The sequence below is a fragment of the Tribolium castaneum genome, chromosome 3 (genome assembly GCF_031307605.1).
Source record: "Tribolium castaneum strain GA2 chromosome 3, icTriCast1.1, whole genome shotgun sequence".
In the NCBI taxonomy this organism is placed as follows: Eukaryota; Metazoa; Arthropoda; class Insecta; order Coleoptera; family Tenebrionidae; genus Tribolium; species Tribolium castaneum.
This window is the reverse complement of record NC_087396.1, coordinates 11,316,038-11,333,250: the sequence shown is the minus strand read 5'-3', so window position 1 is coordinate 11,333,250 and position 17,213 is coordinate 11,316,038. Positions and strand designations below refer to the sequence as shown.

The following is a 17,213-nucleotide window of genomic DNA, read 5'->3' as shown; positions in this document are numbered from 1 at the left end:
CAATACAGCATGTATTGTATATATACTTCATGTATTCAAAATTGCACATTTCAAAAATCATATATTCAAAATTTCACAACCCCAAAAACCAAAAATTTCACAACCCCAAAAAGCTACTACTACTACTACTACTTGTTTTCTTGGTTGCATATTCGCAAACGGGCGGGGGGTGTGTTTAAAAAAAAAAAATGGAGGCCAGCGCCATCTTTGATTGACGGCTGCGCTGACGGCAGCGCCATCTAGCGAAAAGTTTGCAGACCGTGGCGCCATCTAACGTGAGAATTTAGGCGGAATTTGTGACGACATCGGCGCTACCAACATTACACCCAATATTAATTTTTAAATAAATTAAAATTTTGGCGCCATTTTTTTTAACAAACAAACATGGCCGACTAATTTCAAATATTAATTTTGAAATAATTTAAATTTGGCGCCAATTTACCATTAAACAAAAATGACCGCCGCCGACTTTCAAACTTCCAAGATGGCGACGATTATTATTATTATTATTATTATTATACTACATAAATATATTTGCATCATCACAAATGGCGTCAGTCGGCCGCAGGCCGGCTGACCAGCTGGTCGCAGGCCAGCGAGCTGCGATTACGCGCTTGCGTCTGCGGCTGACTGACACAATTTTCACACATGCGCAGTAGAGGGAGGTGGAGGTGGTTTTTGAACCGGCTATCTCTATCTACTAGTACATAACAGTGTCTACAAAAAATAATTGAAACTCAAAAAAAAAAACACAGCAGCTAAATTCCTAAATTTAATTTGAGGTATCGTATGTGAGGTAATGTTTGTATTTCAAAGGTAGTGGATGCTACGATTTTTAAAAGAACCCAAAAAGTGTCCCCTTGTAAATAAAAATTGGCCTGTCTTAATATTTTAAAATTTTTCTTTAATTTTCTAAGATATCCAAGTAAATTATTCCTATAGACATTTCAAAGTCCCATTTCCATGTTTCAAGAAAAGTCAAGACACAGCCAAAAAAACTGAATAAATAAATTTTGAGATGGGAAATCTGTTGGCTGCTCAGTTTTTTTAGCCGCTCCCGACCCTTGCGAATAGTCAGTCTCTCCTGCAACTATCCTCTGGCCTTGTAATAGACACTCAACTGTCAAAGAAAGACAGAGCTTGAGCAAGAACTGAATCGGCTTCGAACTCGAGCGAATAAAAAGTTCTCTGACGGAGCCCCTTGGGGTGGGTAGACAAATGGGTGTCGCTGCATATGTAAAACGAGGAGCCCAGTCACCCTTTGTCTGTCATTTGTCACTGTCCGAGCGTCGGGGGCGGCTCACGTCGTCATGGTAACACGCACACGACCGATATGCCCCCGTGCATCATAACCGAAAGACACACGCGTTACAAAAATCCCCGACTTTGGAAAAATACACTTTTGCTCTGGCGCGATGCAGTTATCAGGTGGATTATTCTTGGAGGCCGGGGGGCGGCGGCGCTTCCCAGCAGTAAGAGAGCTTTCTGGCCGGGCTTGTGCATCAGTCAAAGCACGGTCCATTACGCAGGGCTAAGCGATAGCGGCTAATGGCTGAAAACCGGAGATGAATGGCCGGCTGAAAAGCTAGCCCCGCTCACTGAAAACCATCGACCTAAAACTCCCCAATGACGATATGTTAATTTGATGGGAAAATGGTATTAACTGCTCGGAAATACAAAAACCAGCGACTCTAGAAAGATTCGCACTAGCGATTAAATCTAAGGCTAAAGCCTGGAAATAGAACGGTACAAGTGTCACCGATTCCGAAAAATATTGCCCAAGAGATCGTAAATCTGCCATTAGCAATATTTCTCCCCGACCGAAGTTCGCACAGAAAATTAACCCATAATCAAGTTTAAATCCAATAATGGCCTTAAAAAATTCCAAATCACGGCGCACAACACAATTCCCAAATTCTGAATTCATAAACACATCGTTCACGTGTCCCTCACGGTATTCAACACAATCACGTTTTATGCGTTAGATTAGCATCTAACGTCATTACATATACAAGAAAGCATATCATTGTTGTAAATGAATAAATTTTGTTCTATTGCTCTTTTTTCATTTTTCACCTATCAACAGAATTTCCTACACTTAATTATTCCACGTTGTGCTGTAAATTAATGGAATGATTAACTGCGAATTGCATTAGGTATTAAAATTAGTGAATTATTCATACTCGGAGGTGCATTTATTAAATTTTGCTTCCTTTCCATAAAAATAAATCATTAACAAAAAGTTTAACAATCACATCCTAATAAAAGAGTACTTAACTCATAAATATTCGTGTTTTCTGTTTCACTGATATCGTAAACCCTTGACTAAACATAACAAAATTCTTTTGGGAAATAATTGTTATGAGTAATCTCGTACGCAACTAATTTGGGAAGTAAGATTTTGCCAAAATACAAGGACGAGTGGTTAAACGAATCCTGGCAGCTTACGGCGATTTCTGTAAAATATCACTTGACTGATGTGAGAGGAAAAAAAATTGTATATGCCCCGCGCACAAGTTTGAATTCAATTATTTTATGATTTAAAGAATTAGTCCACTAAGAAAGTACTAAAAGTACCTGATCCAAAGGAATAGTAAGGTAAAAAAGGGAAAAAATTATTATATATAATAATATACGAGTATATTAGTTGTTAGTCCAACACACAGATGGTAATGGTCCATGTTTTACAAGACGCGAAAGCATACAAAATAATAATTATTTGGTTCTTGAAGTACGTACCGTGTATTTTATTAAAAATCTCTTCTAATGGTTAAAACTATTAAATCAGCAACTAGATCAATCACACACAATGCAATATTGTAGTCTTATCGAAATTAGCCACCAAATTAAATGCTGAAAATAAATAAATCTTTTGCACCACGAGGTATGTACCTAAATAAATTACCGAGTAAAAAAGTACTATATCAACAGAAATGAAGATGTATTTCACCAAACATGACATTAAAGTCTAATTACGGCAGCCCATCAAGAACATTAAACAAGGAATTCAAAAAAGATGATTTTTTGTTCAGCCATAAATTTTGCTTTGATCTCACTCTACGAAAGGTATGGTCAAGCAGATTCATTAACATTCATAATTATTGACATGACTTTTAAAAATGATACCGGAAAGTATATACTGTAAACTTTATTTATTACTGTAGGATAAAAAATATCATTAACTAAAAAAATCTGTTAAATAAATTACGAATTTTAAAAGATCCTTCGAAATAAATTAATAATTTTTGATAATTCCTCTACAGAGGACGATAGGTATACCTAATAAAATGACTGAAACTGTATTATTCAAGTATTGCCCATTACCCTACGACGAACAGTTTGAAAATCAGAATTTTTTATAAGTATTATATGTATTGTATATTTTTGGCATTTTTACACGTCCAGTCACAAACACGCCAAATATTCGAAAACCGAAACATTGGATCAGGTGAATCAGGTTAAAATTTATTTCAAATTAATTCTCATTAGATATCAGTGGAAAAGCTAACTGCAATTATTTCAAGCAGTTTTTTATGGTAACAAAATTAGTGTATAACGTTTGCATAATAAGAATATATTTTACTTTTGAATGGAAATAAAGTTTGTAGCTGTAGAGTTATGTAGCGGTAAAGAGAAAGGGGTCGGTGTTTAATTTGAAGATGGGGGCGGAAGATTCTGGCGGCGATCGGAAGCGATTGTTCGGGAGCGTCTTCCTAGCAGAAGTAGATCTGTTGATAACGAGCTCCTTCATAACATTTGATTCGAGTTTATGGTATCGCTAGCATAACTGTGATCACCTCGTTTACTTTACGATCTGTATCTGTTGGGTGTTCAGTGCGGCCACTACATTTGCGCTAGATGAGTACGTCCACGATACTTTTATAGTACAATAACATCCGCCAAAGTGGGCTGTTAAATTGTTTTATAGCCGGGAAAGCGGACCGGCAACAGATGGAGCCGTCACACGTGCCGCCATCTAGCAGACGGTAGCCGAACCAAATTGCTGGTAAAAACTCTTAAGAATTGATCGTAAAATATTTTACAATTCAGCTTTAATGCATCGCTAATGCAACTCTTTACGACCGAAACAAAACAAGTCAAAAAAATAAATTAGATTTATTTTTAAGCCGCGACTGATTGGTTCATAGGAGAACGATGTTTCTTGCGCTGCTAATAAATCCGAGCGTTTCGCTAATGAATTGCGCTATCTCTTCAGATTGTTCTGATGTGGGTCTTTTTTATCGAGGCTTTCATAAAGATTCCATCGTTATATGCGAATGTCCGCATGCTTTTTGCTAGCCCGGCTTCTTGTTAAGGAAGCCTGTAAAATTATAATAGAGATCTTACAGTTTTTGCTCTTGCTCGAGATGCATCCAATACGCGCTGAGTTATGTTACGTGTGTAAATTTATCGGCGGTGTGCCTTTTTATATCGACACGATATTTATGCAACCGTGGCGTACTAAAACAGAATACCAAACGGCAGAAGCTCATCTTTCCACTTCGACGCTCGATTTTTTACAATACTAAACTTCATCCATTATTGATAACAATCGAAATTTCGGACTGAATCTATCAATTCAAAAAGATTGACATTCAAACACACCAACCTCAGACTCGTCAACACACAAAAGGAATTGACAAAAAAACTAACCAAACGCAAAACACCGAATCATCCACAACAAATCTGTATCATACTGTGTAAAAAAACGATTTAACTTAAAAATTCGCTAACAATGTCATGCATCTCAAATGAAATAAAAAGCTTGAACAATAATTAAGTAGATCCTTGATTCATTAAATAAGTATTAATTCTCGTTTATAAGATTTTAGCCCAGATTCATGAATTTAATTCGCAATTAAATCCGTGATTAGTAACTGATCACGTGACCAAATTGAAGCAGTTTGGTTCATTCGTTGTTAACTTTTAACAAAGCTTTCTATAAACCGGCCTTTAATCCCAAAACTTTAAATAAACATAATTTTAAAGAGAATTTTTTTGTCTTTCTTTTTAAAGGTGGTAGCTCTCTAAAAGAGTATCTATAATCTCGCGATGTTTCTAATAATAAGTATTTTTTCCAGAGTAGTTTGTAGTATAGCTCTGGAGCATTTATTATAGGATAATTATTTACTAATTTTTTTATTAGTAGTTTTTTTTAATTATGTATTATTTATTTTTTGAAGAAAAACAATAAATAATAGTGTACTAAAATCGAGTTTAATGTTAAAAATTGATCGGCCGAGATCTGCGACACAGTGGCCCCGTGATTCGCGCTGGGAACGCTAGATCCTTGCTCATATCTTGTGTATCAATTAATGAAGTATGTAACATAATTATGAAATGCTTCTGACGCTCTTTTTGCGGCAATTTATAGTCCATTCCCAGTACTTGCGCATATCTTATGACCCACACGTAATTGCATCTAATTTTATGGCCACGAACTCATCAACAAGGCATAAAATCACTTTTTGGTTTATTTACGCTCCAACATTTCCATTTTTAATTATAGCATCATGTATGCTACCTCCGAATCACAACAAAAATTTACATTTACGAAAATCGCATCCTCCATATTTATCGCACGATACGTTCCCCTTAATAACAGACTTCTCGTGAATGATTTAATGCGCATCCAAACGCTGTGGTTAGTTATTTCACGATAATCGGATCTTGGCCCTACCTGCCCACCATTTAACGGGTTGTGGGTCGACTAATGACGATTGGCCCAACATCGGAGCGAATAGCATAACTCGCTGAGGATATTTCGTGATCGGAAATAATTATATTCGCGGCTAAAATGGATAGCGTAGCGAATACTTGAACAGCCCTGCCTCCCACCCCCCGACATAATGTCTACCATCAGCACATACTCAACTCGACGTTTTTTCCACTGTAATTTAAACTTTACCGTAATAACACTTTTTAAGGCTTGAACGTTTTTCGTTCCCATCAATTTGTATTAACTTGATTTAATATTCCGAACGATAAATATCACGATATAATTTAAAACGAGCTAGTCTGCAATTTGACTCTTCATCCTGTGACTGAACATCTGACTGTCATTAAAATTCAATGATTCCAGATAGAGATAAACAACATATCATTACCGAATTAATTTGAAAAAATAAAACGCCAGTAAAAATATTTATTTTATTGTCAAAGACTTCTTAAAAAAATCAAACATATTCGCACACTCTTCTTTACATAAACTTAACGCATCCTTGTATTGTTCAACACTAAAAGAACCATCAGTATGTGACGCAATTATACTTTTTTCAACGCTATCAAAGACAAACATAAACATTGCTTTAACCTGGTCTTCGTTAATAGGTGGCGTAAATACTAAACTTTCATCTTTGTGTATAAAACACGTCACGGCAGCAAACATGCATTTCATGTCGATTCCTGAGTCAAGTAGCGCCAAACATGCGGCATTTAGAGCGCACGAAATTAGCTAAAAATTATCGTTTTATCCCGAGCCTCAATAAAAACGAGTGAACGTTTGTCTTGCGTAAAATATTACGCTTAACGAAATTCAAAAAGCTTAATTTAAGCTTTTATTTTGTTCTAGGAAAACTTAGTTCTAATATTTAAAAATTGCCAAATTTGAAAAATAAATATTAATCCAAGACATACGTTCAAGCTATTTTCAGAGCCCCCTTGGCCGATCGCTACCTGTCCATTATTTTGCATTTCTTGTATAACAACGACGACCGAAGTCCGGGGGTACATAGCTGTTGCAATTGCAGCCTCACATACATTTCTAATGATTGATTCATTTAACCTATCTTTCACACCTAAAATAACCCGCTTCAGAATAATGTAAATAGAGAAGTAATGAACCAAATGAACCTGGCAATCCAGACTTAGGCCTAAAATGAGCCTCTACGCAGGCTTTTTCGACCAATGCCTTGTTGGCCTTGCTCTCAACAGGGCCATACACACCTGCTACCACAGTTGTCTCATCTAAAAATTCAACCAAATTTGTTTCATAAAATAAAAATTTACACACTGTACCTTGTGAAAACAACACAGAGCCGTCCGGTCTGCTCAAAATGCCCAATTTACAACTGGATTTTAGTTTACTCATGTTACAAAAAAGTTAGGTTAATTTGAAAACGACAAGATCAGCTTAGCCAACACGATTTGACTAAAGTTACTAATTATTCAAAATTACTTTATATTACCACAATTTTAAGGGTTTAATTATTTAATCAAACACCAAATAGCATAAAAATAATGTATTTATCAAATAAACTCACTGTTAACATAAAAAAACAGGTTAAAGGTGCTCAAATGTAAGAAATTAGCAAGCGCAGTTAAGTTCACTCAGTTACAGGTTTCTCAGGGCTTGGGCTACCGATTAAATGAAATGACAACCACCAGGAAAGCACTGGCTGCACTGCCGCCACAAACAACAGAAAATATAACCTCCGCTTGTTCCCTGTAGGGGGGGCAACGTCCCCGTAATAGCTTGTAGGCTGGGCATTGCTCTCAACAAGAACTTGAGCTTTCAATGTTCGCACTAAGAAAAATGCTAACGCTAAGTTCACGTATATCAAACAACAGTAATAAGCCGTTTTTGCGCCTATCAGGCTCACCAAAATACTAACAATAATCCCCACAAATTTATAACCACTGAAAGCTAACAAATCAAATGTTCTAAGTGTTGTTTTGATATTGGCTATGTAAAGAGTGCAACTATACACCGCCAATTCAACAACAAACCAAGCTAAAGCCGACGAAGCCAAAATCCCGATTTGCTCAGGCGTGAATTTTTGTTGCATGCCTAAAACCATCCCCGCCACTAAAACGTAAGTTACATAAGCCATTGTTGGAATATATAGATCTGGAGCATTTATCTCGAATCTAGGCTGGACGGGACCATCTTGCTCATACTTAACGGACCAATCCTAAAATAAAACTGTGACACAACAACCAATCAAATTAATCCAAGGCCACCTTATGTGTAAAAGGGAAGAACAGTAACATCAGCTTTGACAACACGTACTTTGTATCGACAGCAAAGTAATATTTCAGGCTATTTACAGGAACGTACTTTTCCACTTCTTGTTTTATCATCGACTTTCCCGTATTTGCCAACTGTAAGAAAATACCACATTTTCAAACTTAGATCAAAGCGACCTGTGTCTTTAAAATTAAGTTACGAGGAAACACAAAGACACCGACCTGTTGTCCATACTGCAAGGCCATGTCTTGGACCATTGGTTGTCCAAAAACGCCCCCGAACTGCGGATTCGGGGGTGGCTGTGCGTTTGGATAGGGTGAAGCGGGATTAAACCCATACATTTGGGGGTTGTTTGGTGGCACCCCATAATTTTGGGTTGAACTAAACGACGGGCTTGCAAAATCTGCAAATCACTGATAGGTCAAAGCGCTAAAACACGTAAAAACTACTTTGTTGATATGGGTTTGGGGCAGGGCTTTCGGACCCCAAATTAGGGTACAAATTGTTTGGCATCCCTTGCGTGGGATCGTACGGTGTGTACCCCATGGCATTTACGTCACTAACCCTTTTAACTTTCCGGCTATGGGCTGAAATAACGCAAGTGGTCAGGTTATGTCGCAAATACCGATCCAAGGAGCGGTAAAGTAATTACCTGGCCGGTTCCCTGTATTCGCGTTGTAATTCATAACGACAATTTTGATAAATTTCGATGTAAAAAGTCTTAAATTAGTTGATTTTGTATGAATAAACACAGAGAGACACGTCACTTAGACATCTGTCATTTTGATTTTTTCACATGACCAAACTCCTTCCCAGCTTGTTTGAGCACCAAACTCCCGATTAAAATGTAGTGTGTTGGGATAATATTACAATTAGTGTAATAATTTTTTCAAACACCCCGATTACAGCATGATAATTTGTTTTGTAATTTGCAACTTCCTTTACAAAATTGACAGTTGGTGGTAGAGGCTATCGGCCGCTAGAGGTAGATTTAGCGCTGCTTCATTTCGCGTCTCCTTCTAATTGTATGTGCGTCTCTCTCATTGAGTCATTCGGTTGCATCGCAACTGTCACTTTGCGGTCTTTGTACTCGTTTGACAGTTCGTGATGCAGTTGACATAAACCGTGCAAAAAATACGTGTAGTGATGATCGTGGGCAATGTTGGAGCGGCCGGGGCTGTCCCGGATCTAGCACTTGAGCGCACGGGGCCCCTGCTTTAGTCGACTACGCCCCCGCAAGAATGAGCGAAAAACCGAATAAAAACGTGAGCGGGGCGGGTGCCTCCGCGCCCAACAAAATGAGGCTTTATGCGACTTGGGTCGACCGGACTCCCTCGAACTGTATTCCGAGGTCAGTAAGGCGCAAATTCGACCGGTGCGTTTTTATAATGCTAATTCCAGGCTTTGTTCATTGACGCTGACAAGGCTGGTTGTTTTAAAGCCTTTAGGATCAGATCTAGCCTCTATTTCTATTGCCGTTAAAATGCAGTCGAGCAAACGCACATTACGCTCCAATGAGCTGATTTTGCCACCGAACGGTCTATTAGACACGCCGTTGGAATTAACTTTTTGTCTCCAATATCCACATTTTTTGAAACGGGAGGGCAACAAGCTGCATATTTTGCTCCAGAGGCGGAAACGGTACAAGAATCGCACAATGCTCGGGTTCAAAACACTAGCAGAAGGGATTATCAGAATGGACCAAGTAAGTCGTGTAATTATTTAATTGCAATACAATTGGAGCTGCTCTACTTTTGTGTAAATATTTTTCCAAGATTATCTCCAATTTTCCAGTAAATAAGCTTTGTTTAACTGATTCGTCTATTATGGCTTTTTTATGGTAAACATGTGTCGGCCAATTGGCAATTAAACTGTAAAAATACAAATTAAAAAAGAATGCATAAACAGCTTTAGTGTCTCATTTAAAATCAATGTCACGAAATTACAATAACAAAAAAATCAGGAAGATAACGCACCGATTTGCATAGAAATAAATTATGGATAGCGGTGTATCGAAAGCACATATTTCACATTTGCGTTTTGAAAAATAACACAACGAATGACACGTTGTTATTGTATTCACAACAGCCTCGATTACCTACTTAATCTTACGCAACGTGAAGTAATGGAGTTAATTAATTTATTTTCCATTTAATTTAAGCTTCAATAACTAGACTGATTTGATATACGAGTACCTGTGTAAACGACGTTTTTGAAATCAAACACGAATCTCACTTTTCTAACTACTATTGCGAAAATTATTAACAACGGGAGCTTGAATTATTGGCATTATTGCGTTCTCTCATTTACTACAAAAAATTAAATAGCAATTTTGGAAATGTGTTTATTGAATATTCGGGAATTATTTTATGAGGAAATAAACAGGCGTAAAAAATATGGCCTCAAATTGTCGGTCGGTAATAATAGCGCAATTTAATAAATGAGAACAATTGGAATAGTAAACGTTACAAGAAAAGTAAAAAACCTTATTAATAAATGATGCGTAACGATCGGTAATTATCTGAAAAAAGTTTGTTTTCTTTCACGTTTAAACTACCCAAGTCATGAAAGTAATTTTAATCACAGTGCAAGACGAATAGGAAAGAAATAAAATTTAATTTAAAAAATATACAATAAAACTCCTGAAATAATCAAACGAAATAAATAAAAATGCAACACAGTCATTATTCTGTTTATTTGAAATGTAGTTGGAATACATTAAACGCGTTTTTGTAGTTTCCTAGAAAAACGTTTAATTTATCTACTCATAAATTCATAAATATAATTATTGGGTGCTAGCAGGTCATTGTTTCGCTTTACTTGAAATGATTTTTTTCTGTTAAAGAAACAAAAACCGTCGTGAGAATAGAACAAAATATATTTCATTGTAGTTACTAAAAATCTTGTGGGATTTACGTGGATTATTGTTAAGATATCAAAAGTAGAATGTGAAAATAAAATTACACAAAATTTTGTCATTTGCCGAAGATTTGAAATTTTATTTTGTAGTAGCAGTATCTCCTAAAAATGGTCTTGTGCAAAATAAAAAAGCGGTAGAATTAATAGGAAAAGTAAATCTGTTTTTGTAACCGCAAATAGCAAGAGCAATTTCCGTTTTGTAGTTGCCTATCTCAAATTTCAATCACATTTCTGCTTAATTAAGTAACTTGATCATTTTGATTGATCATAGTTATTGGCAGCAAAAGGAAACCACTAATAAATATTACGTGATTAAGAATGAAGAAAAAATTAACACTTTTCAATTTCTTCACTGTAATCTTATTAAATAGTTCACAAAAAAATTTGTTTAACTACAATTTTCAACAAATATTTAAGTAGTTTCGTAGAAAAGTGTTCAATTTACTCATAATTAAGTGCTAGCAGGTCATTGTTCTTTACTTTGAATGCTGTTTTTTATTACATAAACAAGGATGAGAACAGAATATCTATTTTATTTGAGTCTTATAAGATTTACTTGGATTACAATTTAAGATAAACTCTATTATGTGAATAGGCGTTAGTTATCAAAAATAGAATTATTTTGAAAATTAAACAAGATAAACGAGATCTCCCTAATCTACCGAAGTTTCGGAATTTTCTTTATTTTTTCAAAGTTAAGACGACTTAGCTAATTTTGTTCCAGTACCATCAACGATTTTGCTATTTTGCTATTATAGATTTTATTATTAGAGGTTCATCATGTCCGCTACGAGGTGAAATAAAGATTTTCATTATGAACAAAAAATTGCAAAAGTAGATCTGTTTTGTAACCGCACATAGTGACGACAGTTTCGGTTTTCCGGTCGCAAAATTCTTATCAGCTATCACTTTCCTGCTTAATTAATATTAAGTAATTTGATCAATTATTTGCGGCAAATAAAATAAATAGTTCATTAATATTGATCAAATGTAAGAGGTGATGTTATGTAAAGGTGAATGAAAAACAACACAACGTTTTGGACCTTCCTCTTAAGTTTTATTTTTTATTTGCTACATATTTCGACCACTTATCATGTAACCAAATAAATATTTATGTATGTGGTAAGACGTTTTTACGGTCCGAAGCCTTATGTCTGGCTTTAATAATTTTTTGTATATAATACTTTAATAATACCAGAATTGTGGACACACAGATCATCCCGTATTTTATGAGTATTTGTAAGCTTGGAAAAATTACTGTTTCAAATAAAATACGAATGGTTAGGTTCTGCAAAGGCAAATGGACATGGAGCTGGAACTGCACCCGGAAGGGGGCGGCAAAGACAAAGAGAAGGGACCCGTGGCCCGCTTGAGCGTCCTGCAACTGAGCTCGACCCCGGTCGACCAAGAGCACAAAACGGACCGAGACCACGACTTCAGCGACGACGACGACGAAATCAGCTCAGGCGAGGAAGAAGTTGCCGATTTATCCGACAGCGAACCGATCCGAACCAAACTCCCACACACTCGTCACAATCTCAAGCAACGTTTCGTCTCTCTGTTGCGCCGCTTCAAGGTGCCCGACAGCGAGGGCGGTCGAAGCGCCGACTTGTCCAACCCTAGCGACATCCAAGCTCTCTTTCAAGAACTCGAATCGCTGAGTTGCGACGAAGACTCGGCCGGCGAACAAGACACCATGTCCATATCGAGCACGCCAAAGCCGAGCCTTCGGCCGTTTTTCAGCAGTAGCAAGAGTTTGTTAGACTCGAATCAGACGCATTACAGCGAAACCGAGAAATTTATCGACGACAAAGCGTCCGGAAGCGACGGAAATGCGGATATTTTCACGGATCAGGAAGCGCAGTCGGATCCACAGACCGGCTCGCCGCCCAGAGAGCAAACGGCGACGCTTCGAGCGAAGTTGTCGGGGGATAACGATTTTGCGAATTTGATGCAAGAGTTGAATGAGAGGAAGTCGAAGTTGTTTAGGTCGTCGGCGTCTTCCGGTAAAAAGAAGAACTCGTTGAGTGTCAGTTCCGACGCTCCGGTGCCCGAAACTGTTACGGTAAGTTGACCAGGGTTTAACAGAATGACCAACAAACTAATTAGCTAAATAATCACTTGATCACTGGTTTAAAAAATCGCGACTCCACTTGTGTATGTGGGTTACAGGCGCGGAAAATTTTTCTCGAGCAAGTCACACGAGTTCTTCCCCTGGAAGAAAACGCTCTCCCGGAAGCTGTGGTATTAATTACAGGCCCTGACAGTATTACTGGACCATTATCAGCCCGTCTCACGCATCATCGGATTTTCCTTCCATTATCATCAGTCGAAGTTAAAGCAGTCCTGACTGCGGTTTTCAACAAAATTCACAAATAGTGAGTGGAGTCGTCACCAAAAAATTGTATTAAATGATAATTTCAGTTGCAATAGCTGTCCCAAACCGGGCAGCTTTGTTAAATTAATCCTGATTGGTGGAGACACTCTCCTCGGTTGGGTCATCCGACCTTACGTCGAACTTTTATCAAGTAAGCCGCCGGAATGGTTGAATTACACAAGAATTTACATAATTCCGGTCGGTTCTTGCGGGATTACAAAACACCTCGGTAACTTAGACCAGGGTTATGCCTCTTTATTCCCCTCAGACCAGGAATTAAAAATCGACGAATTGGCCGGGCGGCTACAACGGTACTTATCAGTACCATCATCGGCTCCGGTTGCGCAGCTTCCTCTCGGGGAGGCGATGCTCACCTGTCAGGACGACTCCAGTCAACTCTTCGTCCCGTTTGTTAACGTAAAAACGTAAATTTTGGTATTTATTTTTGAATAAAAAAATTGTGTTTAGGAGGTGCGTGTGGGTCCCGCCGAATCAGCATTATCCGTATCTGTAGATCTTGAAGATTTGATGTGTTCCAGTCCCCCTGCCCCCTCCCTAACTCCCCCATCGTCCCCCAACGTGCAAACGCGCGACTCGCCCTGGGAGCCCCTCGAATTGCAATTAGACTATTGGCAAAGCCCCAAAAGTACTGAACCTCAAGCCGCAAAGACTGACAAAACCAAACAAGACGGTAAAACTTCACTCAAAGGACTGTTCCGGGGCCTTCAAGCCTCGCCGGGGCTCAACGTCACCATGCACTTGGCGAATAAGGAGAAAAAACAGAAAAGTAATTTCAGTAATTGGGTAAATTTGTTGTGACTGATGTTTTGTAGTTATGAGACTGGGTAAGAAGAAGGAGAAGGAGAAGGATGCCGAGCCTCGCAGTCAGACTGTGGAGGGAATTTCGAGGTTGATTTGTTCCGCGAAAGCGTCCCACAACACGCCGATGAAAGGTAGGGTCGGTTGTGCAGGTTTGGGTTTGATTGGGTTTGTTGCAGTTTATGTGGACGGCGTGGAGTTTAACGGAGTTAAATTCTTCCAGTTGAGTTCGACTTGGCAAACGCACGTTAAACACTTGTCGGTGGCTCTGGTAGGCGTGCCATTGGCGAGTGCCGAAGTGAATTCGATGTAACATAAGACGACCTTCCCGTTTTTTAAATCCGCCGCTTTGCTTCCGTGTCTCGTTCCCGCGATGCATTCATCGCTTCTAGTCAAGGTCAAATCCATCGTAATCCAACCGTTGACAATACATCCAAATAAGGCTCAAAACTCTTGTTTGAAAAAAAGAGAGGAAACTCACGTTAAGAATACTCCGTATATGTGATATAGTTTATAGTCGTCGTTATCGATAATGCTTGAGATTTTTTCAGAAAAAATCAATACTTTTTTACATGCTAAGATTTAATCATTTTTAATAAGCACAGCAAGATTTTTTTGTGGCCAAACCACTTTTATATGATATAACGTATTCGGGTTTTACACACCATTGGAACGCGTTAACATGCCGCCCACTTTAAGCTTAGGGGAAGTGGTGTGCAAGACCTCCATATCAGCATTTTGCATAAATACCAAAGCGAGAATTTGTGTTATTTGACGGAAAGTTGTTTATATTAATGTGTAGGTTTCTGGCAGTCATTTACTCCGTGGAGTAATTGCTGGGAATAGTTCCATGTCAAATCAAATCTTGTTGGGAATGTTGAAAGGATCTCACGTTGATTGTTGAACTGTGATGTGTGAACATAGGAAATTGATATAAATGAAAACGCCGTGCGACTGTGATTTTAACGCAGCTCATTCCAACTTGTTAGTTAGATGGGTGTTCTCTCATTTTATCTCATTTGGAATGTGCAACAAGTTTTAGAACATCCATCTTTAGGACATCAGTGTTTGATTGTAAATGATAGATTAGATTATCTGTTGTATAAATGCAATAATGTCTGGAATTAGTATTGTTTATATATAACTGCATACATATAAATAAACATGAATATGTACTTTTATTATCATTTACTTCATTTCGTTACACAGCTTTTTAATCAGGAGGTTGCTGCTCCGTTGATTCTTTCTGTTTTTTAACCGTTTCTGCGAGATACCTGAACCTCATCATGCATTCCTCCTAAAAAAATTACTTCATCAGAAAAAAAACAACGAAGACTACAGGGGACTAAAATATTAGAAGGTGCCTTATTTCGTTCTGTTAGCTATACCAGGGAAAAATAGTAAATAAAGACAAAAGTAAGATAAGAATATTTGGCTTCGCCCAATATCTATATTCCCGAAAAGACTGCCAATACGGTTAAAAATTAAAAAAAAAAATGTAAGGAACATATAAATAGAGAAATAAATTTCCTTCAAAATTCTGCCTTTCCTTCTGTTAATCGTCAGTTTTCCTCAGCATATTAAGAATTCAATTTAGTCAATTTTTTAAAATTTGGACTGGGACACTAATTTTAGCCCTCGATATAAAAGAAAAAGTACCTTAGTCTTATTAGGGACACAATCGGCAATTTTGTCCCACCTCTCTGCACAGCCCTTTGGGTACTTAGCCAGCGCTTCCTCCAGCGCCTTTTGCTGGCTTTGGCTCCACTTCTTCACATCATCGCCCCCATCGACTTCTTTCTTCGTTTTTTGCTTCACTTTCACTTGAATTGGTTCCTCCTCCTGCTCATTCGATAATTTATAACAATTTTCTTTCATCTTGTTTGCCATATAGGTGACTTCAGGGACCGACCTCCCCATTATTTCTGCTATAGTCTCCCACCTTCCCGAAGTCCCACCTGGATATTTTTTCACTAGTTTAACCAATTCTGCCAAATCATCATCAGTCCACAATCCGCCTGAACTAACAGGAGGCGGAGATGAAGCATTTGATTCGGTGGTAGAATTGTGGAATGTTGTTTCAAAATTGGGTTTGTCAGGCAAGACGAAGCCTTTGTTGCGCTTGCGCACGGTTTTAATTCGAACTGGCGCCTCCTCTGGTTCTTCTGGAGGCGGCGGTTTCCTGACTTCTTCAATTTGTTGAACTACTGCAGTTTTGATCAAACCCAGAGCTTTAGGCAAGGAAATAATAATGAACCAAAGTAGACGAGGTATCTGCACAGGCAACGTGTCAGTTATTGAGGGTTTTTCTAAAATCACAGCTGGTTCTTGAGTTTTGTCGGACTTTTTTCCGCGTTTAACTTTTTTATTTTGTTCCTGAAATAAATACATGTTAGGGATATTTCCAAAAAAAATCTTATATTTTCGCTCACAATTGTATACTTTCTCTCAAAGTAAGAAGCCCAGTTAACTAAATACTGCCCAATGGTAACAATAACAAATAAAATAATGCAAACTTCCACCATGCCCATTTTGCGCACATATCGGTAGTAGTAAACAGCAGATCTCCAGTTTGGAAGTCCATTAACAAGGACTTCATCGTAGTATTGTCGCTTGGTACTGCTTCTAAGTACTTCGTAAACTGCGACCAAGTTTCGGAATTGCACTGACGTGTCAACGTGGGGGTTCTTATCAGGGTGCAATTTGAGGGACAGTGCCCTAAAAGCGGACTTAATTTCCTGGTTTGTAGCAGTCTGAAACCGTGGGTGCTTTTATTAAAAATAACAAAACGGTGAAATTACTCACCTGTGAGACATTTAGGAGAGTATAGAAATTTTCTTTAACCTCGTCGACAACATCAAACACTTCCAGTTGTTCCGAATCCCACGCGGCCGCTGATTTTAAACAAAAAATAAATAGTACTGCACGTAATATAATCATGTTTTCGGTCTCTAATGATTGTAAATTCACATATTTTGCGAAAAGTATTGACAACTAAAAGTGAGGTTACGCTGCGTGTCAACTCGTCCAGCTGTCACTGCGACCGCACTATTCAAAAATTGTGAAAGTGAAACTAATAAATTCTGTTTCTTTCTTTATTGGAACACTTTTTCCACCAAACCACCACTT

The 17,213-nt window shown here is 38.0% G+C and overlaps 4 protein-coding genes across 5 annotated transcripts; 1 reads left to right on the top strand and 3 right to left on the bottom strand.

Moving 5' to 3' along the window:
• Positions 1–6,136: 6,136 nt before the first annotated feature.
• On the bottom strand, positions 6,137–7,156 carry Rrp46. The gene is made up of 4 exons (XM_008198192.3): positions 7,018–7,156; positions 6,853–6,966; positions 6,676–6,797; positions 6,137–6,454 (listed from the first exon to the last, which is right to left on the bottom strand). Exons 1-4 carry the CDS (start codon positions 7,088–7,090, stop codon positions 6,146–6,148), a joined length of 618 nt encoding a protein of 205 aa, XP_008196414.1. The 5' UTR covers positions 7,091–7,156; the 3' UTR covers positions 6,137–6,145.
• Positions 7,157–7,226: 70 nt separating this feature from the next.
• Positions 7,227–8,919, bottom strand: Yif1 (Yip1-interacting factor 1). The gene is made up of 5 exons (XM_969702.5): positions 8,622–8,919; positions 8,419–8,556; positions 8,191–8,372; positions 7,963–8,103; positions 7,227–7,913 (listed from the first exon to the last, which is right to left on the bottom strand). The coding sequence occupies exons 1-5, from the start codon at positions 8,653–8,655 to the stop codon at positions 7,326–7,328; spliced, it is 1,083 nt and encodes a 360-aa protein (XP_974795.3). The 5' UTR covers positions 8,656–8,919; the 3' UTR covers positions 7,227–7,325.
• Positions 8,920–9,041: 122 nt separating this feature from the next.
• KrT95D (Krueppel target at 95D) lies at positions 9,042–15,265 on the top strand. Its single transcript, XM_008198191.3, has 8 exons — positions 9,042–9,320; positions 9,371–9,674; positions 12,174–12,953; positions 13,061–13,266; positions 13,313–13,682; positions 13,734–14,052; positions 14,099–14,218; positions 14,264–15,265. Exons 1-8 carry the CDS (start codon positions 9,211–9,213, stop codon positions 14,395–14,397), a joined length of 2,343 nt encoding a protein of 780 aa, XP_008196413.1. The 5' UTR covers positions 9,042–9,210; the 3' UTR covers positions 14,398–15,265.
• On the bottom strand, positions 15,063–17,137 carry LOC663639 (uncharacterized protein). 2 transcript variants are annotated; one of them, XM_064355511.1, is made up of 5 exons: positions 16,890–17,137; positions 16,517–16,837; positions 15,744–16,460; positions 15,261–15,381; positions 15,063–15,202 (listed from the first exon to the last, which is right to left on the bottom strand). In XM_064355511.1, exons 1-4 carry the CDS (start codon positions 17,022–17,024, stop codon positions 15,298–15,300), a joined length of 1,257 nt encoding a protein of 418 aa, XP_064211581.1. In that variant the 5' UTR covers positions 17,025–17,137; the 3' UTR covers positions 15,063–15,202; positions 15,261–15,297. The 2 variants fall into 2 exon arrangements, with proteins under 2 accessions (XP_064211581.1, XP_974769.2); XM_969676.5 differs by having other exon boundaries at positions 15,202–15,381.
• Between the last annotated feature and the right edge of the window lie 76 nt (positions 17,138–17,213).

Bases quoted from the DNA above. Each gene is read 5' to 3' on its own strand.
- Rrp46 (XM_008198192.3), bottom strand. From the start codon at position 7,090: ATGAGTAAACTAAAATCCAGTTGTAAATTGGGCATTTTGAGCAGACCG. The intron at 6,967-7,017 runs GTACAGTGTGTA...TTGAATTTTTAG, and splicing joins CTCTGTGTTGTTTTCACAAG to ATGAGACAACTGTGGTAGCA. The intron at 6,798-6,852 runs GTTCATTTGGTT...GGGTTATTTTAG, and splicing joins GCCTAAGTCTGGATTGCCAG to GTGTGAAAGATAGGTTAAAT.
- Yif1 (XM_969702.5), bottom strand. From the start codon at position 8,655: ATGAATTACAACGCGAATACAGGGAACCGGCCAG. The intron at 8,373-8,418 runs GTAGTTTTTACG...AGTGATTTGCAG, and splicing joins CCCAAACCCATATCAACAAA to ATTTTGCAAGCCCGTCGTTT. The intron at 7,914-7,962 runs GTGGCCTTGGAT...GTTTTATTTTAG, and splicing joins TCTTCCCTTTTACACATAAG to GATTGGTCCGTTAAGTATGA.
- KrT95D (XM_008198191.3), top strand. From the start codon at position 9,211: ATGAGCGAAAAACCGAATAAAAACGTGAGCGGGGCGGGTGCCTCCGCG. The intron at 9,321-9,370 runs GTCAGTAAGGCG...TGCTAATTCCAG, and splicing joins CCCTCGAACTGTATTCCGAG to GCTTTGTTCATTGACGCTGA. The intron at 14,219-14,263 runs GTAGGGTCGGTT...GGTTTGTTGCAG, and splicing joins CCACAACACGCCGATGAAAG to TTTATGTGGACGGCGTGGAG.
- LOC663639 (XM_064355511.1), bottom strand. From the start codon at position 17,024: ATGATTATATTACGTGCAGTACTATTTATTTTTTGTTTAAAATCAGCG. The intron at 16,838-16,889 runs GTGAGTAATTTC...CCACGGTTTCAG, and splicing joins CTCTCCTAAATGTCTCACAG to ACTGCTACAAACCAGGAAAT. The intron at 15,382-15,743 runs GTACTTTTTCTT...TAATTTTTTTAG, and splicing joins GTGTCCCTAATAAGACTAAG to GAGGAATGCATGATGAGGTT.